General features: G+C 37.6%; 1 protein-coding gene across 1 annotated transcript; it reads right to left on the bottom strand.

Moving 5' to 3' along the window:
* Positions 1-1,500: 1,500 nt before the first annotated feature.
* On the bottom strand, positions 1,501-22,337 carry LOC135081599 (uncharacterized). The gene is made up of 6 exons (XM_063976345.1): positions 22,200-22,337; positions 9,242-9,320; positions 6,830-6,916; positions 5,516-5,764; positions 3,062-3,203; positions 1,501-2,191 (listed from the first exon to the last, which is right to left on the bottom strand). The coding sequence occupies exons 2-6, from the start codon at positions 9,311-9,313 to the stop codon at positions 1,971-1,973; spliced, it is 771 nt and encodes a 256-aa protein (XP_063832415.1). The 5' UTR covers positions 9,314-9,320; positions 22,200-22,337; the 3' UTR covers positions 1,501-1,970.
* Positions 22,338-23,158: the final 821 nt, after the last annotated feature.

A 23,158-nucleotide genomic window follows, 5' to 3' on the forward strand; every position in this document is an offset into this window, starting at 1 on the left:
CCAATTTCTGGAAGATAAAATATTTAAAATTTAGTCCAGCGACTTGGCCTGTGGACCAAGCTAAAAGTGGGCCAAGTCACTGGAAGACTATTGGGCGATTTCGTCCTTGAATAGGTATTACCGTATTAGATAATAGACTTTTGAGATTTTGTCATATCATAGAAAGTACACATCGACATGCTTCTTTGAAATGAAGCGGCCGACACCAAACCGCCGGGCTTGGTGCTTATTTATAGTCCTTTATGTCAATTGTACTTCACAATATCCAGTCGACCTCTAAATTTCTTCTATTCCCAACCCAAACTATGAACTGCGTTCTTCAATATCCCCAAAACTAGACGAATGTCCCACCCACTTCATTTCACCACACAATTGCCAGAACAAATGAAGAAACCAATACAATGCCGGCGAAAAACAATATCGCCCAAAATGGCCGCCCAATGAAGAATTCTCGAACGATTGCACAAATTTCATCATTGTCTTCAACAAGGCTATGTAAATTCGGGGTAAACGAGATATTTGGACTGTATTGGTAATTTGGGCCAGGTGTGTACCCCGATCACTCCAGCGCGCCCTGGGGAATACCCTGCCAAAGTTGGCCTATGAAAATGGGATAGGAATAAGCCGCCTTATGAATAATCTTTAGGAATCCTGATGACATTTTTATATAGCCGGCTTCGTTCGATTCCATCGATTGGTCCGTGGAATTGAATTGTTAACTTATTTGTGAAAACATTCGATAAATAAAATACCAGTCTAGCAGCAGTACAAGAACCAAGAACAACCAAAGCCATCTCATCAAAAGCCAGACCGCCCATCACATCGCATCCACGCTCAGTCTTATCAACGATAATGCATATATTATTATACTTGGTTGTGGTCGACCGGTTGCGGTTTAAAGACGCAGCGGCTAGTCGGCCGTCCTCTCCCATCCCAGAGCGTGTCTTTCCTTAAAATCGTGCCTCCTGGTATGCCGGTTTGACCGGAGCTGACATCGTCCTGGCTGGGTGAGCACTATCGTATCGTACAGATATTATAATACTAGTCTAATACCATGTATTAGGTTTTTAAATCTAAATGTAGGTATAATCAGTCCAGAGTTTTAAGACATAGAAATCTGTTAGCTCAAATGAATTATGTTTAAACCTCCTCCTTTTTTGAAGTCGGTTAAAAAAATGGCAAACAAGATGTTCATATAACATACGAGTATCATGTCTCTTGTTACGGAGGAACACGTGTAGGCATAAGTTAAATATAAACTTATTTATTCGCCCTCAAGAAGCGAGAAAACTCGGGGAAATTATGTTCCACGAGTCACAGAAGAAGCTCCGATTTGATTTCATGTTAAGTTCAAAAAACTTTTGTAAATAATTATTTTGTCACAGTCATTAGGCATCATAAAGTATTTCTTTATGTGACATTTTATTTATCTACGTGCCTAGGATCCTAGAATTCTATCTAATAATGCGTTGTAGTAGTGGATTAGGAATAAATAAAATCTTACGTTTGAACAATTTATTTATAAACGTTGGAATGGAATAAATACAAGAATATTTCCAAACTACGCCATAATGTTAGCTTAATATACTAATAGGATCTTCCTTAATGTTCTTTGTCGTTTTCATTAAAATAAGAGCAATTCCAATTTATTATTTAATCATTAATTTGACATCAGTACGCTTGTATAAAAATATTTAATCAAAATACCAGGTAACGAATATTTGAGATTTCTGACTCCAATTTAATTAGTTAAGTACTTTAAATTAATGCCAATGGGACATTTTTATTCTGATTTAATAAATAATACTTGCCATTCAAATTATTTTGAATAAAATATGATATTTCCTATTTTGAGAATTTATAATTTGGTACAACATTAATTCAATTAGTTAAAATAATCACATGCATTCATAAATATAGATTATCGACCCTAAAGAATTAAAACATAATTAACTAAATTACAATTAAATTCAAACTTTTACGACAGGTGCTTCTTCTTTTGGCTTCTGTTCCTCTGGCATGGCTACTTCTGTGTCGTTCTTTACTTCCTTCTGTTCTTTGGTCTGGCCTGCTGGCCCGTTGATCAGACATTCGATGTACGGAGGAGGCTGGTCTTCGACTGGCCGAGTCTTCTCTTGCCTCAATTGTTTGATGTACTGGTGTATGATGATGAGGAAGATTGCGGCAAGCACTGTGAAGAAAATTATTTTTATTTAACAAAGAATTTGGCTATATTTTGTGACTGAAGCATATTATAGCCTGCGTTCACTTTGACCTGACCGCAGAAAGCAAACAAACCCTTGATCCACCACCTGGATGATCATCATCATCATTTCAACCTAACAACTGCTGAACATTTAATTGTATTTTTTTTCTCTATCTGTAGCATTGGTTTTTGTTTTTGACATGTGTATGTATGTATTATTAATAATATTGTTATGTTTTACTTTAATGAATGATGTATTTTGTTATTATTTAATTTTAATTTTTTGAATGATTAATTTATGGTTTTTATTATTTTTTTTTCTTCTAATTTCTTTTTTTTTTGTATAGCGCTGCAAAAGGCACCCACTGAAAATCAGTGTCTTGGCAGTCACACTGTCAAGATATTACTGAGTGGGTGACCTTTTTTGGCAACTTAGTTATTATTTTTTTGTGTATGTCTATGTTGCCTGAATTTGTTGTTGCCAAAATAAAGTTATTTTCTTTCTTTCTTTCTTTTTTCTAACATAGGCCTCCCCCAATGATTTCCATATCGCCCAGTTGGTAGCGGCCTGCATCCAGCGCCTTCCTGCTACCTTTATGAGATTCACCACCTTGTGGCTGGACGGCCTATCCTACGTTTTCCGGACTGCACTCTAGAACCTTGATGCGTTATCGGCCGTCAGTTCTGTGCATGTGCTATGTGCCCTGCCCATTGCCACTTCAGCTTGCTAATCCGTTGGGCTATGTCAGCGACTTTAGTTCGTTCGGATCTCTTCATTTCTGATTCGATCTCGTAAAGAAACACTGTGCATAGAGTGCCCGGATGATGATGATGATGAACTATCGTAATACTCACCAATATCGAAGAGCTTGACGAACCAGTACGCCTCTATGGTGGACACATATCTGAACTCAGGCTGGTAGCTGAAGTACATGATCTGGAGGACCAGCTTCACCACAGACAGGCCGAAGAACATGCGCATTGGCTCTGGGTCTTTCTGAAAGTATAAATAAATAAAATATTATGATATTACCAGGTTTTCGGAATCAATGGTACTAAAAACCAAAGGCAACAGCAAATAGCGGCTGGGTGAACAAGTGGGAGATCGTACAGTCAGCGTCAAATAGTGACAACCAAAGTACCCGAAAAGTTCGTCAACCGTCTTTGTTACAATTGTAATATGGTTGTGGTGTCAACTTTGTGGCCACTTTGGGTGCCACGAACTAATTGGTGTTGATCAAACTTGATTTGAAATATTCAACAAAAAAAAAGTAAATGCATTGCTGAATACGGAGAGCACAAACCTGCTAAAAAATGATTTACAAAAGAGTAACAGGAAAATACATAGGTAAGGGTTATACATCTACATCACCAATTTAAATACACCAGGCCTGATTTGCAAAATTGAGGTTTTCGTATGCATTTATACCATTTTATTACAGAATCTACATGAAATCTTTTTTGTTTTTTCGTTATTATTCAAAATTACGAGGGCTGCACTAAAAGTATCGGGAATGGAATATTTCCACTGTTCCTATCATATTAAAATCTTTTTAATTGCAAACTCCTGGGTTTTAAAAATTGAATACCATTTATTTATTTAAAAAAAGATTCTCGGTCTTATCACAAGGTCTTGTGAAACTTGTTTAGTCGTTGAGAAAATGGAATTGACTCGAGAAAATTCAAGAGCGATGATTTATTATGACATTCGGAGTGGTTTAACACAAAAACAGTGTGTTGACCGGATGATTTCTGCATTTGGTAATGAAGCCCCATCCAAAACCACAATTTATCGCTGGTTTGCTGAATTTCAACGTGGACGTGTCAAGCTCAGTGATGATCCCCGTCAAGGTCGTCCAAAAACTGCAGTCACCCAAGAAAACGTTGATGCTGTGCGTAAGCTGATTGAAGAAGATCGACATGTGACATACCGCGAAATTCAGGCAACTTTAGACATTGGCATGAGTCAAACACAAATAATCTTGCATGAACAATTAGGTGTAAAAAAGTTGTTTTCCCGATGGATACCGCATTCGCTCTGTGAAGAGCAAAAAGCGGCTCGCGTTACTTGGTGCGTCAGAACTCTCGGAAGATTACATGCAGGATCCTCAAATGCTGTATACAACATCGTATCAGGTGACGAATCCTGGATATACGCGTACGAACCCGAAACAAAAAACCAGTCACGAGTTTGGGTGTTCGAAAATGAGTTAAAGCCAACAAAAATTGTTCGTTCACGGAGTGTTGCAAAAAAAATGGTGGCCACGTTTGTCTCCAAAACCGGCCATGTTGCGACTATTCCTCTTGAGGGACAACGAACGGTTAATGCAGAATGGTATGCTAGCATTTGTTTGCCACAGGTCGTTTCTGAACTCCGTAAAGAGAACTGCAACCGCCGCATCATCCTCCATCACGACAATGCGAGTTCTCACACCGCGCACAGGACAAAGGAGTTTTTAGAGCAAGAAAACATAGAAATATTAGACCATCCGCCGTACAGCCCCGACCTAAGCCCTAATGATTTCTATACTTTCCCTAAAATAAAGAATAAATTGCGTGGTCAGAGATTTTCATCACCTGAAAAGCTGTGGACGCCTACAAAACGGCCATTTTGGAGACCCAAACTTCCGAATGGAATGGTTGTTTTAATGATTGGTTTTGTGTATGGCAAAATGTGTCAAATTTCGCGGAGAATATTTTAAAAAGCAATAAATACATTTTTAAATAGTAATGTTGTTTCACTTCCTTGATTCCCGAAATTTTCAGTGCCGCCCTCGTATAACTACTTACATACACACTTTTAGTTACTTAATGTGTGTTAGTATGATACGTTTGTGAATATCCTCGTAGATCAAATGATATAATTATCCTTATTAATATACTTATCATTATTATAATGATTATCCATCCTCAATAAAAACTCTTTTACAAATTTCACCCAAATGACATTATTCATAAGGCTGAGAATATGAATTAAGGTTCGGCCAAACCATCGCGATCACACGCGATCAGCCGGCGTGCAGCGATGGCGATCAATGCATTTAAGTCTGGTCGCCATCGCTGCACGCCGGCTGAACGCGCGTGATCGCGTTGGTTTGGCCGAACCCTTAAGTACACGCAGCATGACAGGGTAAAACCAAATTTCAAAATAAATAAACAATATCCTCAATACATACCTGATGCAGAGCCACGACATAGGCTTTCACGAATTTCAACCAAATGGCATTATCAATAAGGTCGAGAATATAATTAAGTACTTACGGAGCATCACAGGGTAAATCCACATATAAAAAAAATCTCAATACATACCCGGTGCAGCGCGACGACATACGCCTTCACGAACTTCAACCAAATGACGTTGATCATAAGGTTGAGAATATCCACTAAGTACACGTGGAGCATGCCAGGGTAGCATTTAGGCTGGGAGCTCATAGGCATGTAGTCAATGAACACGTTGTTTCTGTTTCTTAGGATGAGCGGGAACGGATAGAAGCCGTGGGTCCCAAGGTTGATGACCAGGAGGAACGGTTCTAGCCAGGGCCAGTCGATGCTTGCGAGCTGAAAAAAGGATTAACAGGTTAATAGACTGTACTATTCGTTCGTTCGTTCGTTCGTTTCAGCCGAAAGACCACTGGACCACTGGAGGCCTTTGTCCACTGCTGGACAAAGGCCTCCCCCAAGGATTTCCACAAAGACCGGTCCTGCGCCGCTTGCATCCAGGTACCTCCCGCGACCTTCACCAGATCGTTGGTCCACCTAGTGGGAGGCCTGCCCACGCTACGTCTTCCAGCTCGTGGTCGCCACTCAAGAACTTTCCTGCCCCAGCGGCCATCAGCGTAGGAGAACCAGAGTGACTGACATAGCCCGCAGAATCGCTAAAATCAAGTGGCAGTGGGCGGGGCACATAGTTCGAAGACTGTACTATTATTCATAAAATATATTTATTTGTACTTTAAATTTCTCTAATTCTCTATAAGAACTTCAGGCCGTTAATAATCTCAATATTTTGTTATTAATTAGAAATTAATTAAATGTTTACTATCCACGTAATTACTTCATTTACTTATGTAATGTCAAACACTTTTTAATGAACGTGCTATTTGTAAATGTGTGTCAATGTGTCTTATCAATCATTTTACATATTATGTTTATATTTATGTTATTTATATTATTTACAACCACTTCTGGTTTATCTATCTATCTTGACATAATTATTATTTACTTATTATAGTTCAATAGTATTAGTAGTTCCTGTTGTATTTTTATATTGACTAGGTTACTACAACATGCCTACTGGATGGGTAAAATGGGAGGTCGGGACAACTTCATTTTTGTGGCACTCACTCTCGTACTGGTTTAGACTGGTTTGCAATTATTGGCGATATCTTGTCCTTTGTTTTCTGCTCTTATCTTTTTTTTTGCCACCTTGGTACTTACATTAGTTACTAACGATCGTATTCACAAACATTACTATGAGGTCTTACAGTACGCGTGGACGCAAAGGGTGACACACGAACCAATCATAGAGCTCTATTCAACGTTGTGCGTTCGATTAGCTGCTTCACTTAAGCAAGTTTGTGAATACGGACGGGTGTTATAACTCTTGTAAATGATAATACTAACCGAATCCTCATCGACATCACACTGGAATCCATTCGACACAATGGCGACGATGGCGATATGACACGCTATATCCACAATGCTAGCGATCTGAAACAAATCGCACGGATCATTGATTCACTATTGTTGTATTGTGAAGTATTCTCCATTCACTGAAAGATAGAATAATGTTCAATCAAAAATATGTGAGAGCATATTTGAACCTGCGTATTGTTTATTATATGTAGGTACTAGTACGTAATCGTATAGTTTAAAATTGCATTCGATTGAACGATAATTTCTGATTCGATCGCGCAGGGAAACTCCGAGAATAGCCCGCTCCATCGCCCTTTGTGTGATACGAGCCTTCTTATGAGGCCCATAGTAAGCGACCTCGTCTCAGATCCGTATACCATCACTGGCAACACACATTGGTCAAAGACTTTTGACTTGAGACACTGCGGTATTTCGGACGTGAGTATATGGCGAAGCTTCCCGAACGCTGCCCATCCGAGTTGGATTCGACGATTGACCTCTTTCTCGTGACGTATATAAAACGACAAAAAGAATCAGATTTTCTATCAAGAATGGTCGAAATAATGAACTTGAACTAAAGATGGTTTAGGTTTGTATCTATCTGCGCTTGACTTGGCTGGAGCTTGGAGAGACTAATACGAGCCGAGCATTTATTCATAAGTATTCTTTATTATACGTGTACACTGTACACGTACATTAACTATTCTCAATCGGTTTAATAACCGATAATAAGGTAATCAAATTCAACATTCATTGAGGAAATTCTTGCAACAATAAAAGTCAACTGTGGCTGATACCGGCTCCCGGTATAAAACCGACAAAAACTGGTATATTAAAAAAAAACGTTATCAGATCTCACGTAGAGCCCAGTTTCTAACTCTACACGCCCTAACTCTTTAATACAGTGTGAGTCACGTTAAAGTGTACATATGAAAATAGATGAAACTAGACCTATTTTTATCGACAAAAAAGTGGTCAAAATTTTTTTGAGATTTTTTTTTAATTTTTTATAGATTTTTTTTCTTTCAAGTACTTATTGTAAAGAAAACGTAATAACTTTTAAACTAAGAGGTATATCCTGATAAAATAAAAACAGTAATAATGATAAATAACAGACGATACTAAAAAAATACATGAAATACTCAGAAAATGCCAACAAATAATAAAAAATGATACTTTTTGAAAAAAATCTGCTTAAAAATTCGTGTTTTTTTGGTTATTTGACAAATTTCTCCAAAAAATGCCCCTATAAAAGGTAGTTTTTATTACTTTGAATTATTCTCTATCGTATTATCTTTGTAAAACCAAAAATCGCATGTCTCTATCCCTATCACAACATTTGCTATGATCGTTTGAACTAAGCCTCTCCGGGCGCGCCATTCAACGCTTCGCTAACAACGAAACTGAAAATGGCTCTAGATTTGTAATTTTGATAAAGACAAGTTAGATTTCAAGTAAAAACAAAAGATTTCGTTCGAAGTAAAATAAGCATTTTAGTTAATATTAAAATTGTCCCTACCTGTAGAGGAGAATAATGTTGTGGTAGGCCTTTGTTCAAACTATCATAGCAAATGTTGTGATAGGGATAGAGACATGCAATTTTTGGATTTACAAAGGTAATACGATAGAGAATAATACAAAACAATAAAAACCACCTGTTATAGGGGCATTTTTTGGAGAAATTTATTAAATAACCAAAAAAACACGAATTTTTAAGCAGATTTTTTTCAAAAAGTATCATTTTTTATTATTTGTTGGCATTTTTTGTGTATTTTATGTATTTTTTTAGTATCGCCTGTTATTTAGCATTAATACTGTTTTTATTTTATCAGGATATACCGCTTAGTTTAAAAGTTATTACGTTTTCTTTACAATACATAATTGGAAGAAAAAAAATTCTATAATTTTTTAAAAAAAATCTCAAAAAAATTTTGACCTCTTTTTTGTCGATAAAAATAGGTCTAGTTTCATCTATTTTCATATGTACACTTTAACGTGACTCACACTGTATAAGCCCTTCACAAACTCTATCAACCTTAGTCAAAATAAAACCAGAGTAAATACAAATGAGTAGATGATGAAATGACCTACTCATTTGTATGTCATCTTCATAGGCGCAACCACGACTGGCTCCCCGCTAATCCACGCTAAATTTTGTCAGTGTGTGCGTGCGCGCCGCATACGTATTGGCGCGCTCACATACAAACCGCGCCCGTGCGTTTCTATGAAGATGACCTACTCATTTGTATTTACTTTGATAAAACTAAGTCTCGAATCAAAAATATTATGATTTTTTATGAACATTTAAATTATCATCCATACCGATAGTTTCGTGTTTTAGTTAATTTTGTTGATTAATCATTTTGGTCTTAAATTAGTTAATAACAGTTAAATACTTACCAAATTCATGTATCCTATGAGGAAACATTTTATCCGGAGGTTGTTGCACCACCGACTGGTCACTGTAGTCATATTGGCACTGAAAAATATGTACAATTATTTGAAATTCGACTTCAAATATTTTATTCAGTACATAGGCCCTTTCCAGGGCACTTATACACGTCCCAAATATGGCTTGCCCTATGTGGTAATCGGGACAACATATGGGCTGGTGCTGAGAAGAAGTGGCGAAAGAAACACAGTCACCTTTGTCAGCCTCTTTTTCAATAAAATTGAGTAATTCATACAGGGTGGAAACGATAAGTGGTCTCACTCGATTATTTCTAAACTATACAAGATATCAAAAAACTAGTTACTGATCCTGAAAGTGCTTCATGATGCCTATCATACGCTATCAAAAATAGGTTACAGAATAAACTGGATCTATTAAAAAATTCAATGTTTCCATTTTCCATACATTTAATACTATCACAGTCATGGTACTCATTTCTTGATATTATAGCAAGTAAAGCCTAAAACTAATGTTTTCCATAAAAATTAAATAAGAATGGAAAGTATGAGTTTATTTAAAGTTTATTTTTTTTTTTTTTTAAATATACTTATAATATTCTGTGGTTTGCATACATGGAAGCTGGAAACATTGAATTTTCGAATAGTTCCAGTTTATTCTATAACCTATTATATTGGTACCATTTGAAAGAGATCGTGAAGCACTTTCAGGATCAGTAGCCAGTTTTTCGATGTATTGTATAGTTTAGAAATAATCGAGTGAGATCACTTAACATTTCCACCCTGTTTACATGACACGCAAAAAATCTGTGATAGTAATATAGACCAATCCACACTAATTTGTGTGCCTAAATGAAAAAAAAGTATGTTTGTTGTGTTTCTAAGCGTATATTACTGAACCAATTTCGAGCACTCTGAAATAAATAAAAAATATCTTTATTTGAGACTAGCGGCCGCCCGCGACTTCTACGCGTGGATCTCGTTTTACCCCCTTCATCTATCTTACGCGGTTTAGATTTTTTCATACAAATGTTTTTTCCAGCTAACTCCCATTCCCGTGGGAATTTTGCAATATCCTGTTGTAACTAAGCTTTCAGTTTACTATGATACCTGCATGCCAAATTTCAAGCGTCTACCTTAGCCGTTTTATATTTTTCATACAAAAGGATTTTCCCGCTAATTCCCGTTCCCGTGGGAATTCCTAAGTACCTATACTAAAACCTGCCCAGGAGTACGAAGAATATTAATTGTACCAAGTTTTGTTAAAATCCGTCGATTAGTTTTTGTTTCTATAAGGAACTCAACATACAGACAGACAAAAATTTTACTGATTGCATTTTTGGCATAGTATCGATTACTAATCACCCCCTGATGTGTAGTTATTTTGAAAATATATTTCATGTACAGAATAGGCTAGTTTCTAAAAAAAATTTTATAGTCCGTCAATTTTAATATAAAAAAATATTGGACACGTATATTTTTAATTTTCAATCAAATAAATAATTACAAAGTTATAGTGCGTTGAAGTTCCGCGCGACGTCACAAAGTGCTGCACTTTTACGCACTCACTGACGTCACGGGCCTTTTCTTTAGAACTTTGGCACGCTTTATCTCTTTACATTTTCATTAGTTTTAAAAAGTGAAAAATACGTGTCGAGTAGTTTTTGATTAGCTAACTGACGGACAAATTAAAACTCTTGCTTTTTTACCCAGGAAACATCCCTATTGATCTGTCTACAGATTTATTATAAGTACCTATTAGTTTTTATCCACGGCTTCGCCCGCGTGAAATTAAAGTCACAGAACATAATAAATGGGTCCGTGGCCGAGTCCCCCAGTGTTCGACGCACCCGTGGTCGACGCCCCCGATTTATATAAATTTAATATCATACTTTTTTCGGCTTTTGCACTAAGTACAGTCAACAAAAACTAATGACAAAACAATGATTTTGCATGTTAACTGTTGGTGTACTAAAAAGTAAAAGATGTGATTTAATTCCTATTAATTGTTGTTTTTGTTATTATTCCAAAAAATAAAATTTTGTATTTTTTGTTGTAAATACTTAAAACTTTTACAATTTAAACTTTTATTTGTAGTTAGTTAACTAAATGTAGAGAGAGTAAGTTATATTAAGGACTGATTATTTAATTGTTATTAACTTTGAAGACAGATTGTTATAATTATTTTGATTAGGTAAAACGATTTACATGTTATTATAGGTACTGGATACCTTTAGGTAATCAAAACTGTGATTTAACAATATTGTTATCTAGAGATTTTATGAGACAAATATTTTGGTTTTATTAATAAATAATTATAAATAACTAAGACTTTTCATGAATTGAAACTGCATACAAAATAAAACCAATCATTTTTTGTAGGTATCACTATGGTAAAATATATTAAACATTTATTTTGTACGATCAGTAGGTACAAATATTTCTTCGTTTATAAACATTTTTGTGCCTGACTGTAAATTTGATTAAAAATTGCTTCAAATAAATTTAACTGATCGGGGGCGTCGACCACGGGTGCGTCGAACACTGGGGGACTCGGCCACGGACCCTTATAAATTAAAGTCTTATTATTAAATGTTATTCTGATGTAATAAACAAGAATACTTTTAAGTTTCATCGGAATATCCGTTTAGTTGGACTTGAAAGAGTAACGAATATCCACATATTCTTACTCGAGTTTATGGATGATGACTGGATAATGAAATCGAAATTATATTTAGTCGTCAGATATAAAAAAAAAATTTGGACATGTATTTTTTTATTATTTTTTCATTATCGAATAATAAATTAGAGTATATTGAGTTGAAATGTCGCGTCGTCACTTTTGAGTTAAAAAAATTACTCAATCGTGACGTAACGCGTCATTTCAACTCGATGTAGCACTGTTATTATTTAATTATGAAAGAAAATAAGAAATAGGAGTAATATTTTCTAATTATTATCTGTCTGACGGACAATTGATTAAAATTTTGTCATCTAGACTAGTTATTCTAGTGGTGGTCTAAAAGGATAGACCACCTTTCAAAAATTTGTATTTATTTAAATCTTGTTTCACATTATCACCATTGTAACTAGTCGTCTCGAGGTGGCTATCAAGTTTAGGAAAAAAGCAAATGATATCGCGAGCTAAATCAGAACAACGCCATCTAGTGAAAATATTTGTAAGCGTTAACTTCTGTTCACGACGCTGTTTCTGCTAGGGGCACTTTTACCTTTAGCAGGCCTGTTCATCTCCGCGAGTTTACATCAAAAACAAAACACGCACGATGGCCCACCTACAGGATACTATTCAACAAGGCCTCACATACGAGCGAACATTGACTCACGCACGCGTATTCTTGTGTATGATGGAAGAAAATAAAGAATACTGTGCAGTATTTAACTGCCTAAATTGTGCAGGACGACTACAAATCGGCCGAGCGGAACCGTAAAAATATCAAAAGAAGCCGCAGTAAATACATATACGTAGGGTAATTGCGCCGGTTTTCCGTCCAGCTCCTGTTTTCGTCCATTTGACCGACTTGCCACAAACAAATACGGAAAATTAGAATACGAACCTAACTTTCCGTGCAAGTTTGGACTTGTTACAATCTATAATATCTAAGTAACAGTTCTGCCTGCATGAAAATGTAATTTAACAAGTAATAACTCCAAAAAAATCTACGGAAGTTGCTGCTACACACAGGTGAATGGAAAACGTCGTCAAGTTAGAAAAAAAAACGTGCAGGTAGGGAACTTTCATGGTATCTTTAATTATTGTTTTAGCTACTTTACGTAATGTTTTTGGCACGTATATCTAATTATTAGCATAATAAACACTATTTTAAGGGTTTATTAAAGTTTTTGTATAGAAAACTTAGATAATTAAGTGGACTAATACTAGCATAACAATTTTGCAAGATTTTGGTTTTCGTCCACGTGGACGGAAACCCTGACACCTAGTTAATATTTTTAATAATCATTTTACTTCAATGGACCTACAAAATACAATGTTTTTTCTTCCAATATGATCTTTATTGCTATTACATTAAACATTTTAGTTTACGTCCACTTTTTAACATTGATAAACCCATAAAAACCGTTAAAAAGATGTGGACGAAAACAAAAAACAGCTTTAAACGTTGTTGTGTTTTCGTCCATGACGTCATGAGCAAGCACTGGGGTGGACGAAAACCAAAATTAGCTATTCCTGTAGATTAGTTTTCGTCCATTTGTCCTTCGACCTATTGCAATATTTTCCTAAATTTAGGTAAGAAACTTATTTAAATCTTTTTGATATTATTTGAAAGCTAACAAAATTACCTTTCAAATGATATACCACAATCCATAGTTACTGTATTGTAGAATTGGTTTTAAGCTAATAATTCAACTGCACCCTTTTTTCTACACAGTGGTCGAAAACTAGCGTACACTAGGACGAAAACTGATTTTTTTGGACGAAAACTAGTGAAATCTCCTCTTTTGCATAAAATATTTTTTATAAAAAAACCCGTGGTATTTACTTATTGTCATATAATATTAACGTAAAGTAGACTATATAAGGACTAAAATGACATATGATACATATGAGTAAGGGTATTTTAAGATATTCATTTCGCATCACAAAGTTGGCAACTCCGATAATTGGACGAGAACTAGCGCACTTACCCTACCTATAGATATGTAATAAATCATCGGCGCTCGGCAAGTACATCAAAAGACAGAGACAGCGCGAGCGCGCAAAGGACAGCGATAGCACGCGCGCCCGCAATAACCGCCCTTAGCGCATACGCAATAAGGCTCATATCCGGAGGCCTTATAGTTTGTTTACGATTCCCGCGAGTTCGAGTAAGTACTTGCGTATTCCCGAATACGGGCGGACCGCGTATGTTTCTAGAAAATAGGCGGGATTTTATGGGTATATAAACCGGCTGCCGGGCCGCACCAAGCATAGTCTTCTCTAATCAACCGAAGTGAATAGTCTCAAGACAGTCTACTCAAGAGTCTCAAGAGCGCATAGTGAAGATAGTGAATAGAAGAACGACTACAGCATAGACCTCGGACACCGTATAGCATCGCGACTTCGGATACCGTATTGACCGGACTCCTACAGCGTGTGACATCGACCGCACCGTGTTCACCGTTTATAGCGTCACACCGCACATAGTATAGAAGCCACGAGGTACGAAGACGTGGCAACGATCCACCACCGATTATAGTATAGTAGTGCAGCGATTGGAGACACCGTCAGCGGAGCTTCTACAGTCTACAGTCCACCGCTCTCCGTTCACCGCATCCGTACAGCCCACTCCGCTCATTCACTCCAGTCAACGATTATCTGGCCTCCGATAGTTCCATACAGTTTTCTAGCCAGATAATAAACAGTCCTGCACATAAATAATAATAAAAACACAGAATGTACTTTTTTAAGTTGCCTCAAGACACTGAGAGGTAAATAAGTAGTTGATATTATTCATGATAATTTATGCATTTCCTCCGCCATTTTCCGCAGTTTGGCACCTCACGTCACATCATTTTACCGAAAAGTCAGCCCTATAGCTTCGGCGCAGTGCCGATCACTGACGTTTGTCAACAAAATGGTGCTTGACCTTTGAGACAGGCTAAATTACACCATAATATTGTTAATGACATTGAGCATATTTTTTTTTAAATACCTTCGCGAAGTAAAACTTCTGTACGTAGTACTAATTATTATTCTGTGCCTTTAGTTAGTAAATTTTTAACGTGACTTCGGTGATGTTGACTAAAATGAAATTTGATTGATTTATTTGTGGGATAGTTTAAATTAGCTATCTTATTATTTGTGTCCTCAGACAGACAGACAGACAGACAAAATTTTTACTGATTGCATTTTTAGCATCAGTATCGACCACTAATCACCCCCTGATAGTTATTTTGAAAATATATTTCATGTACAGAATTGACCTCATTACAGATTTATTATAAGTGTAGATAGATATGGGTTTTTTAAATGTAATTAATTTTACTGATTCATACTCTAAATTGCAAACGGAAAATACTGAATCGACGTTGGGAATTCCCTTTTTATACATATAAATTAATTAAAAGGCAATTAATTTAGTATTATTGTTCCGGCCTTCTTAAAAACAATCAATTGATAAACAACCAGTGACGTAACTTTTTCGCGAATTCGATAGGTACATTTCGCCTCTGGTACAGTCGACGGCATATCAGACTACACATTTTTTGTTGAAAAATCGCCTCTATTACCACAGCTATTACTACCACATAAAATCCCAGAGTATTTAGCTTGATAAGCCGTCGGCTGTACATAAGAGGGGGGGTCATGTTCCTGCAGCAGAGACTAATTTTATTGACATAATGGTGATTTAGATATTTGTGTTATTTTCCATCAAACATTAAAGCAGGGATTCCCAAACTTATTTTGTCTACTGCCCACTTTGAGAATAAATTATTTTAGCGCCTATTTGTATTTGAGAGTCGAGAGCTCAATCGGTGTCTAACGCCCGTATTCACAAACATTACTATGAGATCTCACAGTGCGCGTGGACGCACAGGGTCACACACGAACCAATCACAGTGTGAGGGTTCTTACACACGAACAGCAATTTGCTGTCGACGCATGTAACTGCAGTCGACGTCAGAAGGCGACGGCTAGCCGTCGACATGCTGCCGACGTGCTGTCGACGCGTTCGCGGCTGCTGCCGGCAGGTGGCGACAGCTAGCCGCCTCCGCCATTTTGAAGGTCAACTGTCAGTAGTCCAGGAGATTACACGCACTCCTAATGAGTTCCGAACAAATTGATTCGGAATTGCTAAAAAATTAGTGCTGTCAAAAACAATGAAATAATATGGAACTCGAATTTAGAAAGCTACCATTATAAAACATTACAAAATAGAGCATGGGCTTCGGTGTGTATAGTCTCGTTCTCTATTCAATAACATTTCTTAAACCCACAATGACCGGTTCTTTCTCTTTCGTCGACGACGACGGAGTAAAAGCAACAACAGTGTTTCTTCAGTGAAATTCATTTTCAACTGGCTCCTGTACAAAGACGTACGCCGACACGGTCGTCGCAGCAAGCTGTCGACACGTCGACGGCAGACGTCGACGTATCGACAGCTTGCTGCGGGCACGTCGACGGCTAGCTGCCGACGAGTGACGGCGACTGCTGTCGCTTTTGCTGTCGTCAATGTGCTGCTCGTGTGTAAGAGCTCTAAGTGTGAGTCACGTTAAAGTGTACATATGAAAATAGATGAAACTAGACCTATTTTTATCGACAAAAAAGAGGTCAAAAATTTTTTGAGATTTTTTTTTAATTTTTTATAGAATTTTTTTTCTTCCAATTACTTATTGTAAAGAAAACGTAATAACTTTTAAACTAAGCGGTATATCCTGATAAAATAAAAACAGTAATAATGCTAAATAACAGGCGATGCTAAAAAAATACATAAAATACACAAAAAATGCCAACAAATAATAAAAAACGATACTTTTTGAAAATAATCTGCTTAAAAATTCGTGTTTTTTTGGTTATTTGATAAATTTCTCCAAAAAATGCCCCTATAACAGGTGGTTTTTATTACTTTGTATTATTCTCTATCGTATTATCTTTGTAAAACCAAAAATCGCATGTCTCTATCCCTATCACAACATTTGCTATGATCGTTTGAACAAAGGCCTGCCACAACATTATACTCCGCTACAGGTAGAGACAATTTTAATTTTAACTAAAATGCTTATTTTACTTCGAAATCTTTTATTTTTATTTGAAATCTAACTTGTCTTTATCAAAATTAAAAATCTAGAGCCATTTTCAGTTTCGTTATTAACGAAGCGTTGAATGGCGCGCCCGGAGAGGCTTAGTTCAAACGATCATTGCAAACGTTGTGATAGGGATAGAGACATGCGATTTTTGGTTTTACGAGGGTAATACGATAGAGAATAATACAAAATAATAAAAACCACCGGTTATAGGGGCATTTTTTGGAGAAATTTATCAAATAACCAAAAAAACACGAATTTAAAAGCAATTTTTTTTCAAAAAGTATCATTTTTTATTATTTTTTGGCCTTTTTTGTGTATTTTATGTATTTTTTTAATATCGCCTGTTATTTAGCATTATTACTGTTTTTATTTTATCGGGATATACCGCTTAGTTTAAAAGTTATTACGTTTTCTTTTCAATAAGTAATTGGAAGAAAAAAAATTCCATAAAAAATTAAAAAAAAAAAAAAAAAATTTTGACCTATTTTTTGTCGATAAAAATAGGTCTAGTTTCATCTATTTTCATATGTACACTTTAACGTGACTCACACTGTATTAGGTGTGCTCGCTAGCGACTGCGTAAAAAATGACATTAAATGTATGACAGACTGTACAGCGCCCCTAGCGGCTATTTTCAAGAACTTATATCTTCATAGATGTTTTTGATGCACTCGCTAGCGAGCACACCTAACGTAAACTCATGGTAAGCACACTGAGCTCTATTTAAGGCGCTACCTTGTAAAATTTGTTTTCAACAAGCTCCGCCCATTCCCCCCGCAGGCTCCGCACCCGCGAAAGCGTCACTCGTCGCGACGTGTCGCTCGCTTCGTAAAATCAGAGTAAAATTCGTTCGATCTGCTTCATTTAAGCAAGCATCGTTTGTGAATACGAGCGTAAGAGTCCTAATAGATGAAATTAAAAATCACGCCCCAAGCTTCTGTAGGCTTTTTTTCTGGGTCTCTTCATCATCATCATCATCATCATCTCTCAGCCAATAGGACGTCCACTGCCGAACATAGGCCTCCCCCAATGCTTTCCATGTTGCGCGGTTGGTAGCGGTCTGCGTCCAGCGCCTTCCTTCTACCTTTACGATCTATCACTATCATTATCTTAAATTAATTAGGTCGCATTTATAATAATAACAATAAAGTTTATTGGAATGAGTGTACGTCCGCCCATAAGACGGCCGTTCGGTGTCCATTAGGGCATGCAAAAACCGAGCGGTTTGGAAAAACCGGTTTTTTCGGTTTTTATTTTTAAAAACCGAACTAAACCGGTTTTTTCGGGTTTTTCGGGTTTTTCGGGTCGACTGTTTGTAAGTAAATAAAAATGCTGCAAATTATAATAAAAATCATTTTATTTCTTTTATATTCTAGTTTGACAAGATGAAGTTACATGTTCTGAACATAATATTGTGAGATCAATTGAATAGTTTAATTAAAAATCAAATATAAAGAGATCAACAATAGGATACTTCGCTCATTAGCAAAGCAAAACCTTTGGTCAGGACTTCTTGGCGCGAATCTGAAGCGTCATGTTAGCGGTTTTGTTTTATTTCCTCAAATTCGTGTGTGGGCGACTATTAATGTGTAATAATGGTGGATTATTAACCATTGAGTGTTCGTGAACGTCCATGGGTGTGGGCAAGTGAAGCAAAACAGTGCATCGTGATTCTTCTGGTTCTCTCAAGTTGTCCATAGGAGGTCTCAGTAAAGCACCACAACTTTACTGAGACTCAAAGGGTGGGAAAGGGTATCATCTATCATCCTTCATTATATCATTACTTGATCTCATTTTGTAACTCGTATCACTTATATACTGGAAAATGGCACAAATCAAGTCGACCTCGACGTGTATTGCCAACATCATCAAAAAAGAAGAAGAAAATTTGGTCATAGTTATGCTTATTTAAATAATATGTAAGTTGCCACTGACAGAGACTAGCAAAGCAAAAATAATGGCGGCAATGGTCAAATACAAAGCGCGTTCCATTTTGCGCCCGCGCGCTTATAGCTTTAGCTAGAAGATACATGGTACTTTAGTTCAATACCATAGCCATAGACTATACTCTACTCATTCACATTGCATTCATCATCATTCATCATCATTTCAGCCATAGGACGTCCACTGCTGAACATAGGCCTCCCCCAATGCTTTCCATGTTGATCGATTGGCAGCGGTCTGCGTCCAGCGCTTCCCTGCTACCTTTACGATGTCGTCGGTCCACCTTGTAGGTAGACGTCCCACGCTGCGTTTTCCGGTACGCGGCCTCCATTCCAGAACCTTTCTGCCCCATCGGCCATCAGTTCTGCGTACTATGTGCCCTGCCCATTGCCATTTCAGCTTGCTAATCCGTCGGGCTATGTCAGCGACTTTGGTTCGTTTACGGATCTCCTCATTTCTGATTCGATCTCGCAAAGAAACACCAAGCATAGCCCTCTCCATAGCACGCTGTGCAACTTTGAGCTTCTGTATAAGGCCTATAGTGAGAGGCCACGTTTCCGAGCCATAAGTTATCACTGGTAACACACATTGGTTATACACTCTAGTCTTCAGGCATTGAGGTATTTTGGACGAAAAGATGTTGCGTAGTTTCCCGAACGCTGCCCAGCCGAGTTGGATTCGACGATTGACCTCCTTTTCGAAATTGGACCTACCTAGCTGGATCGTTTGTCCGAGGTAGACATACTTGTCGACAATCTCGAGAATTGAGCTCCCAACTGAAACTGGGTAGGGCGTAACATGGACATTCGACATAAGCTTCGTTTTGTCCATGTTCATCCTCAGGCCTACCTGTTGGGAAACTCGATTAAGGTCTTCGAGCATTGTGCCAAGATCTTCCAACGATTCTGCCATGACTACAATATCGTCGGCAAACCGAAGGTGAGTGATGTACTCGCCATTAATGTTTATGCCGAATCCTTTCCATTCCAGGAGTTTGAAAGCGTCTTCCAATACAGCGGTGAACAGTTTCGGAGATATAACATCTCCCTGCCTAACGCCTCGCTGCAGTGGAATCGCCCCCGTGCTCTGCTCCTGTACTCGGACCGACATGGTGGCGTTTTTGTACAAGCACTTCAGCACCTCGATATACCGATAGTCAATACGGCACCGCTGGAGAGATTGTAACACTGCAAGTTATACTCCTCAGTCTTCTGTATAACCTGCCGCAGCGTATGGATGTGGTCTATGGTACTATAACCTTTTCGGAATCCGGCTTGTTCGGGAGGCTGGAAGTCATCGAACCTACGCGCGAGACGGTTCGTGATGACTCTCGAAAACAGTTTGTAGACATGACTCAGAAGCGAGATGGGTCTGTAATTCTTCAGCAAGGTCTTATCACCTTTCTTGAAGAAGAGCACCACCACGCTTCTGTTCCATGCCTCTGGCGTAGTTCCCTGGAGTAAGACGGAGTTAAAGAGTCTCTGAAGGACTTTCAGTACCACCCGCATTCAGAAGCTCCGATGTTATTCCGTCATCACCCGGTGCCTTGTTGTTCTTTAGCTGTTTGAGAGCCATCCTAATCTCGTATAGGCTGATGTCCGGGATATCTTCGGTATAGTGTCGAGTTAGCTTAGCTCTTGGATCTGAAGTTGAGCTATCAACGGGTTTGGTGACCGAGGTATATAGCTGTCCATAAAACCTCTCGATCTCACCCAGAACCTCGGCTTTTGTTGACGTTACACTACCGTCCGCCGTCGTTAGCTTCGTCAGCTGGCTTTGCCCAATAGAGTTGTCTCTTGCGAACACTTTGGAGCCTTGGAACCGCTTCCACATTGCATTACAATAATTGTTTTTATTGATATGACTAAAGAAGCGTGTTCTTGTATGAGTTATTAAATTATCTAAAATCGTAGAAGAAAAACCGAAAAAACCGAAAAACCCGGATTTATAACTGACAAAAACCGAGTTCCAAATTGTGTCGGTTATCCGGTTTTTTCGGTTATCCGGTTAACCGGTTTGCATGCCCTAGTGTCCATACAATATTCAGCTGCACGGCATCTGTCCATCCATAATGCATCGAAAACGGCGCACCTGGCACAAATATCGAATTAACTACTGAACAATAAATCTGGCTGTTTGTTCTTATTGATTTTAAGTAAAAATATTGCTTTTATTTCATTATGAATTATGTATAGTTCTAGCAACTCACGAAGGCGAGTGAGTCTGGGTCTCTTACAGCCCCCCTATAGGCCTGCAGCGCCCACAAGGGGGCGTTATCGCCCACTTTGGGAAAGGCTGCATTAAAGTCTTATCATTACTAGTTATTTAGTATCGGTGTGCAGTGTAATGAGCTCGTTTTTTAATTACCAATCATGAGTCATCAATTGACGAACAACCGTGCCGGCTAAATGACGAAGGTTTTAAAAGTAGTCACCTCTGCCTCAAGTCAACATTTTACTTGAACAACTTTCGGTGCGAATTTTTCAATAACATACCAATAATTACACAATTTTACATGACAATAATACAGATACACTTGTGGTGTCAGTATTGTCATACAGTTGACCGCACATCGAACTTTACATTTTTGTTGCAAAAATAGCTCCTGTCTCAATTCCATAAGACGGATAGTATTTAGCTTGAACTGCAGCTGTCTTTATTAGCTCTAGATTGTTCAATAGTGGTACTAGAGCCGACTTAATGGAGTAAGTCTGTAGTAGAGTATCTTAAAGACATCATTGTGAGCTTATGGCATGCGTGACTAAATAGTTAGTCACAGGAATAGGTTTGTATTCTGTTATTCTTCAAAGTACAGACGATAGTCCATCAAACTTAACACTGAGGCATCTTATTTCAGTGTAATAGGGTCTATTTTTCAACAAATATGTGTAGTCTAATGTGTTTCAAAATGCATCAAAATTAGTTCAGCAATTTACGTGAAAACGAAACAGTCAAACAGAGTTGGGATTATTAAGTAGTAAGCTTGCCTACTATAAATTTATAAGTGGTATAAAATAAGCAGCGGTTGCTTTAAATGACTCTATGTCGCTAATGTTACTGACAACCTGTCAACTTTGAAAGTCAATGTCATACCAACACAACACGTGCGCGAAACAACAATAATGAAACTAATAATTCTAGAATTCGATACACTGTTTTACTTATCGCCTCGGTACGGTTTGAACACACAAAATGAACACACTTAAAACTCAAAAAGTACTTTTAAACTATCACTGACCTTTTTGGTGCACTTTACACTGATATTTTCCACAAAAACAAGGATAAAACACAACAAAATGACGGCTAAAAGTGTTCTAGTCGATCCGTGCGCAATTCGACTCGTGCGCAGCGCTGCAGCGATCGCGGTGGTGTGCGTTCGTCAGATGTTATTAAGCGAAGGTCACACTGGCACGTCTGACGATGTCGTGACTTGTCGTAAATGTTATAGGCAATTAGTTTAAGGTTTTTTTTTTTTTTTTTTTTTTTTTTTTTTTTTTTTTTTTTTTTTTTTTTTTTTTTGTTAGTGAGTGTTATTGAGATACACATGCAATGGTAGCTAGTGGAGTACTCCAATTGCAGTGCAGTGATTTAGTTTGTGAATTATGATGATTGTAATTACGTTTGGTTAAATTCTTTTAGGTGATCGACTATATGGGTAATGTAGGCTTTGAAGCTTTTTGCTGTGTCTTCTTTTCTAATTATGTCTGGTAGATTATATGGGTTGATATTTAGCAGGCGGGATGTCATTTCATGGTTATATCGGGCTGAAGAAAATCTAGGGCACTGTGTTAGGAGGTGTTTCCAAGTTTGTGGAGTCTGGTCATCGCAGGGACAGCGGTCATCTGCGACAATATGGAAACGATGTAGGTATTCCTTATGATAACCGTGGTTGGTTAAGACCTGGGTGGTGGCAAAGTCCGGTCGGACGATCTTTATAAACTCCTGCAAGGTGTTGTATGTTGGCAGGAGGGATCTTGTATGGACGCAGGTGTTCGGGTCCATATACAAAGTTTTGGCCGATTCTTTACATTTTTGCCTGTTTTGATGTTTAACGAGGCTGATGGGGACTTTTTGGAAGTCTGGTGTTCTGCGCATGTCCGATGAGCGGTAGAGGATATCCGCTTGAATTTAGAAGAAATATAGAAATGGTCACTAGTTTTAGTCGCAGTTTAGTATTTGTGGTTATAAAATGTAGCA

This window comes from Ostrinia nubilalis, chromosome 20, assembly GCF_963855985.1.
Source record: "Ostrinia nubilalis chromosome 20, ilOstNubi1.1, whole genome shotgun sequence".
Lineage (NCBI taxonomy): Eukaryota > Metazoa > Arthropoda > Insecta > Lepidoptera > Crambidae > Ostrinia > Ostrinia nubilalis.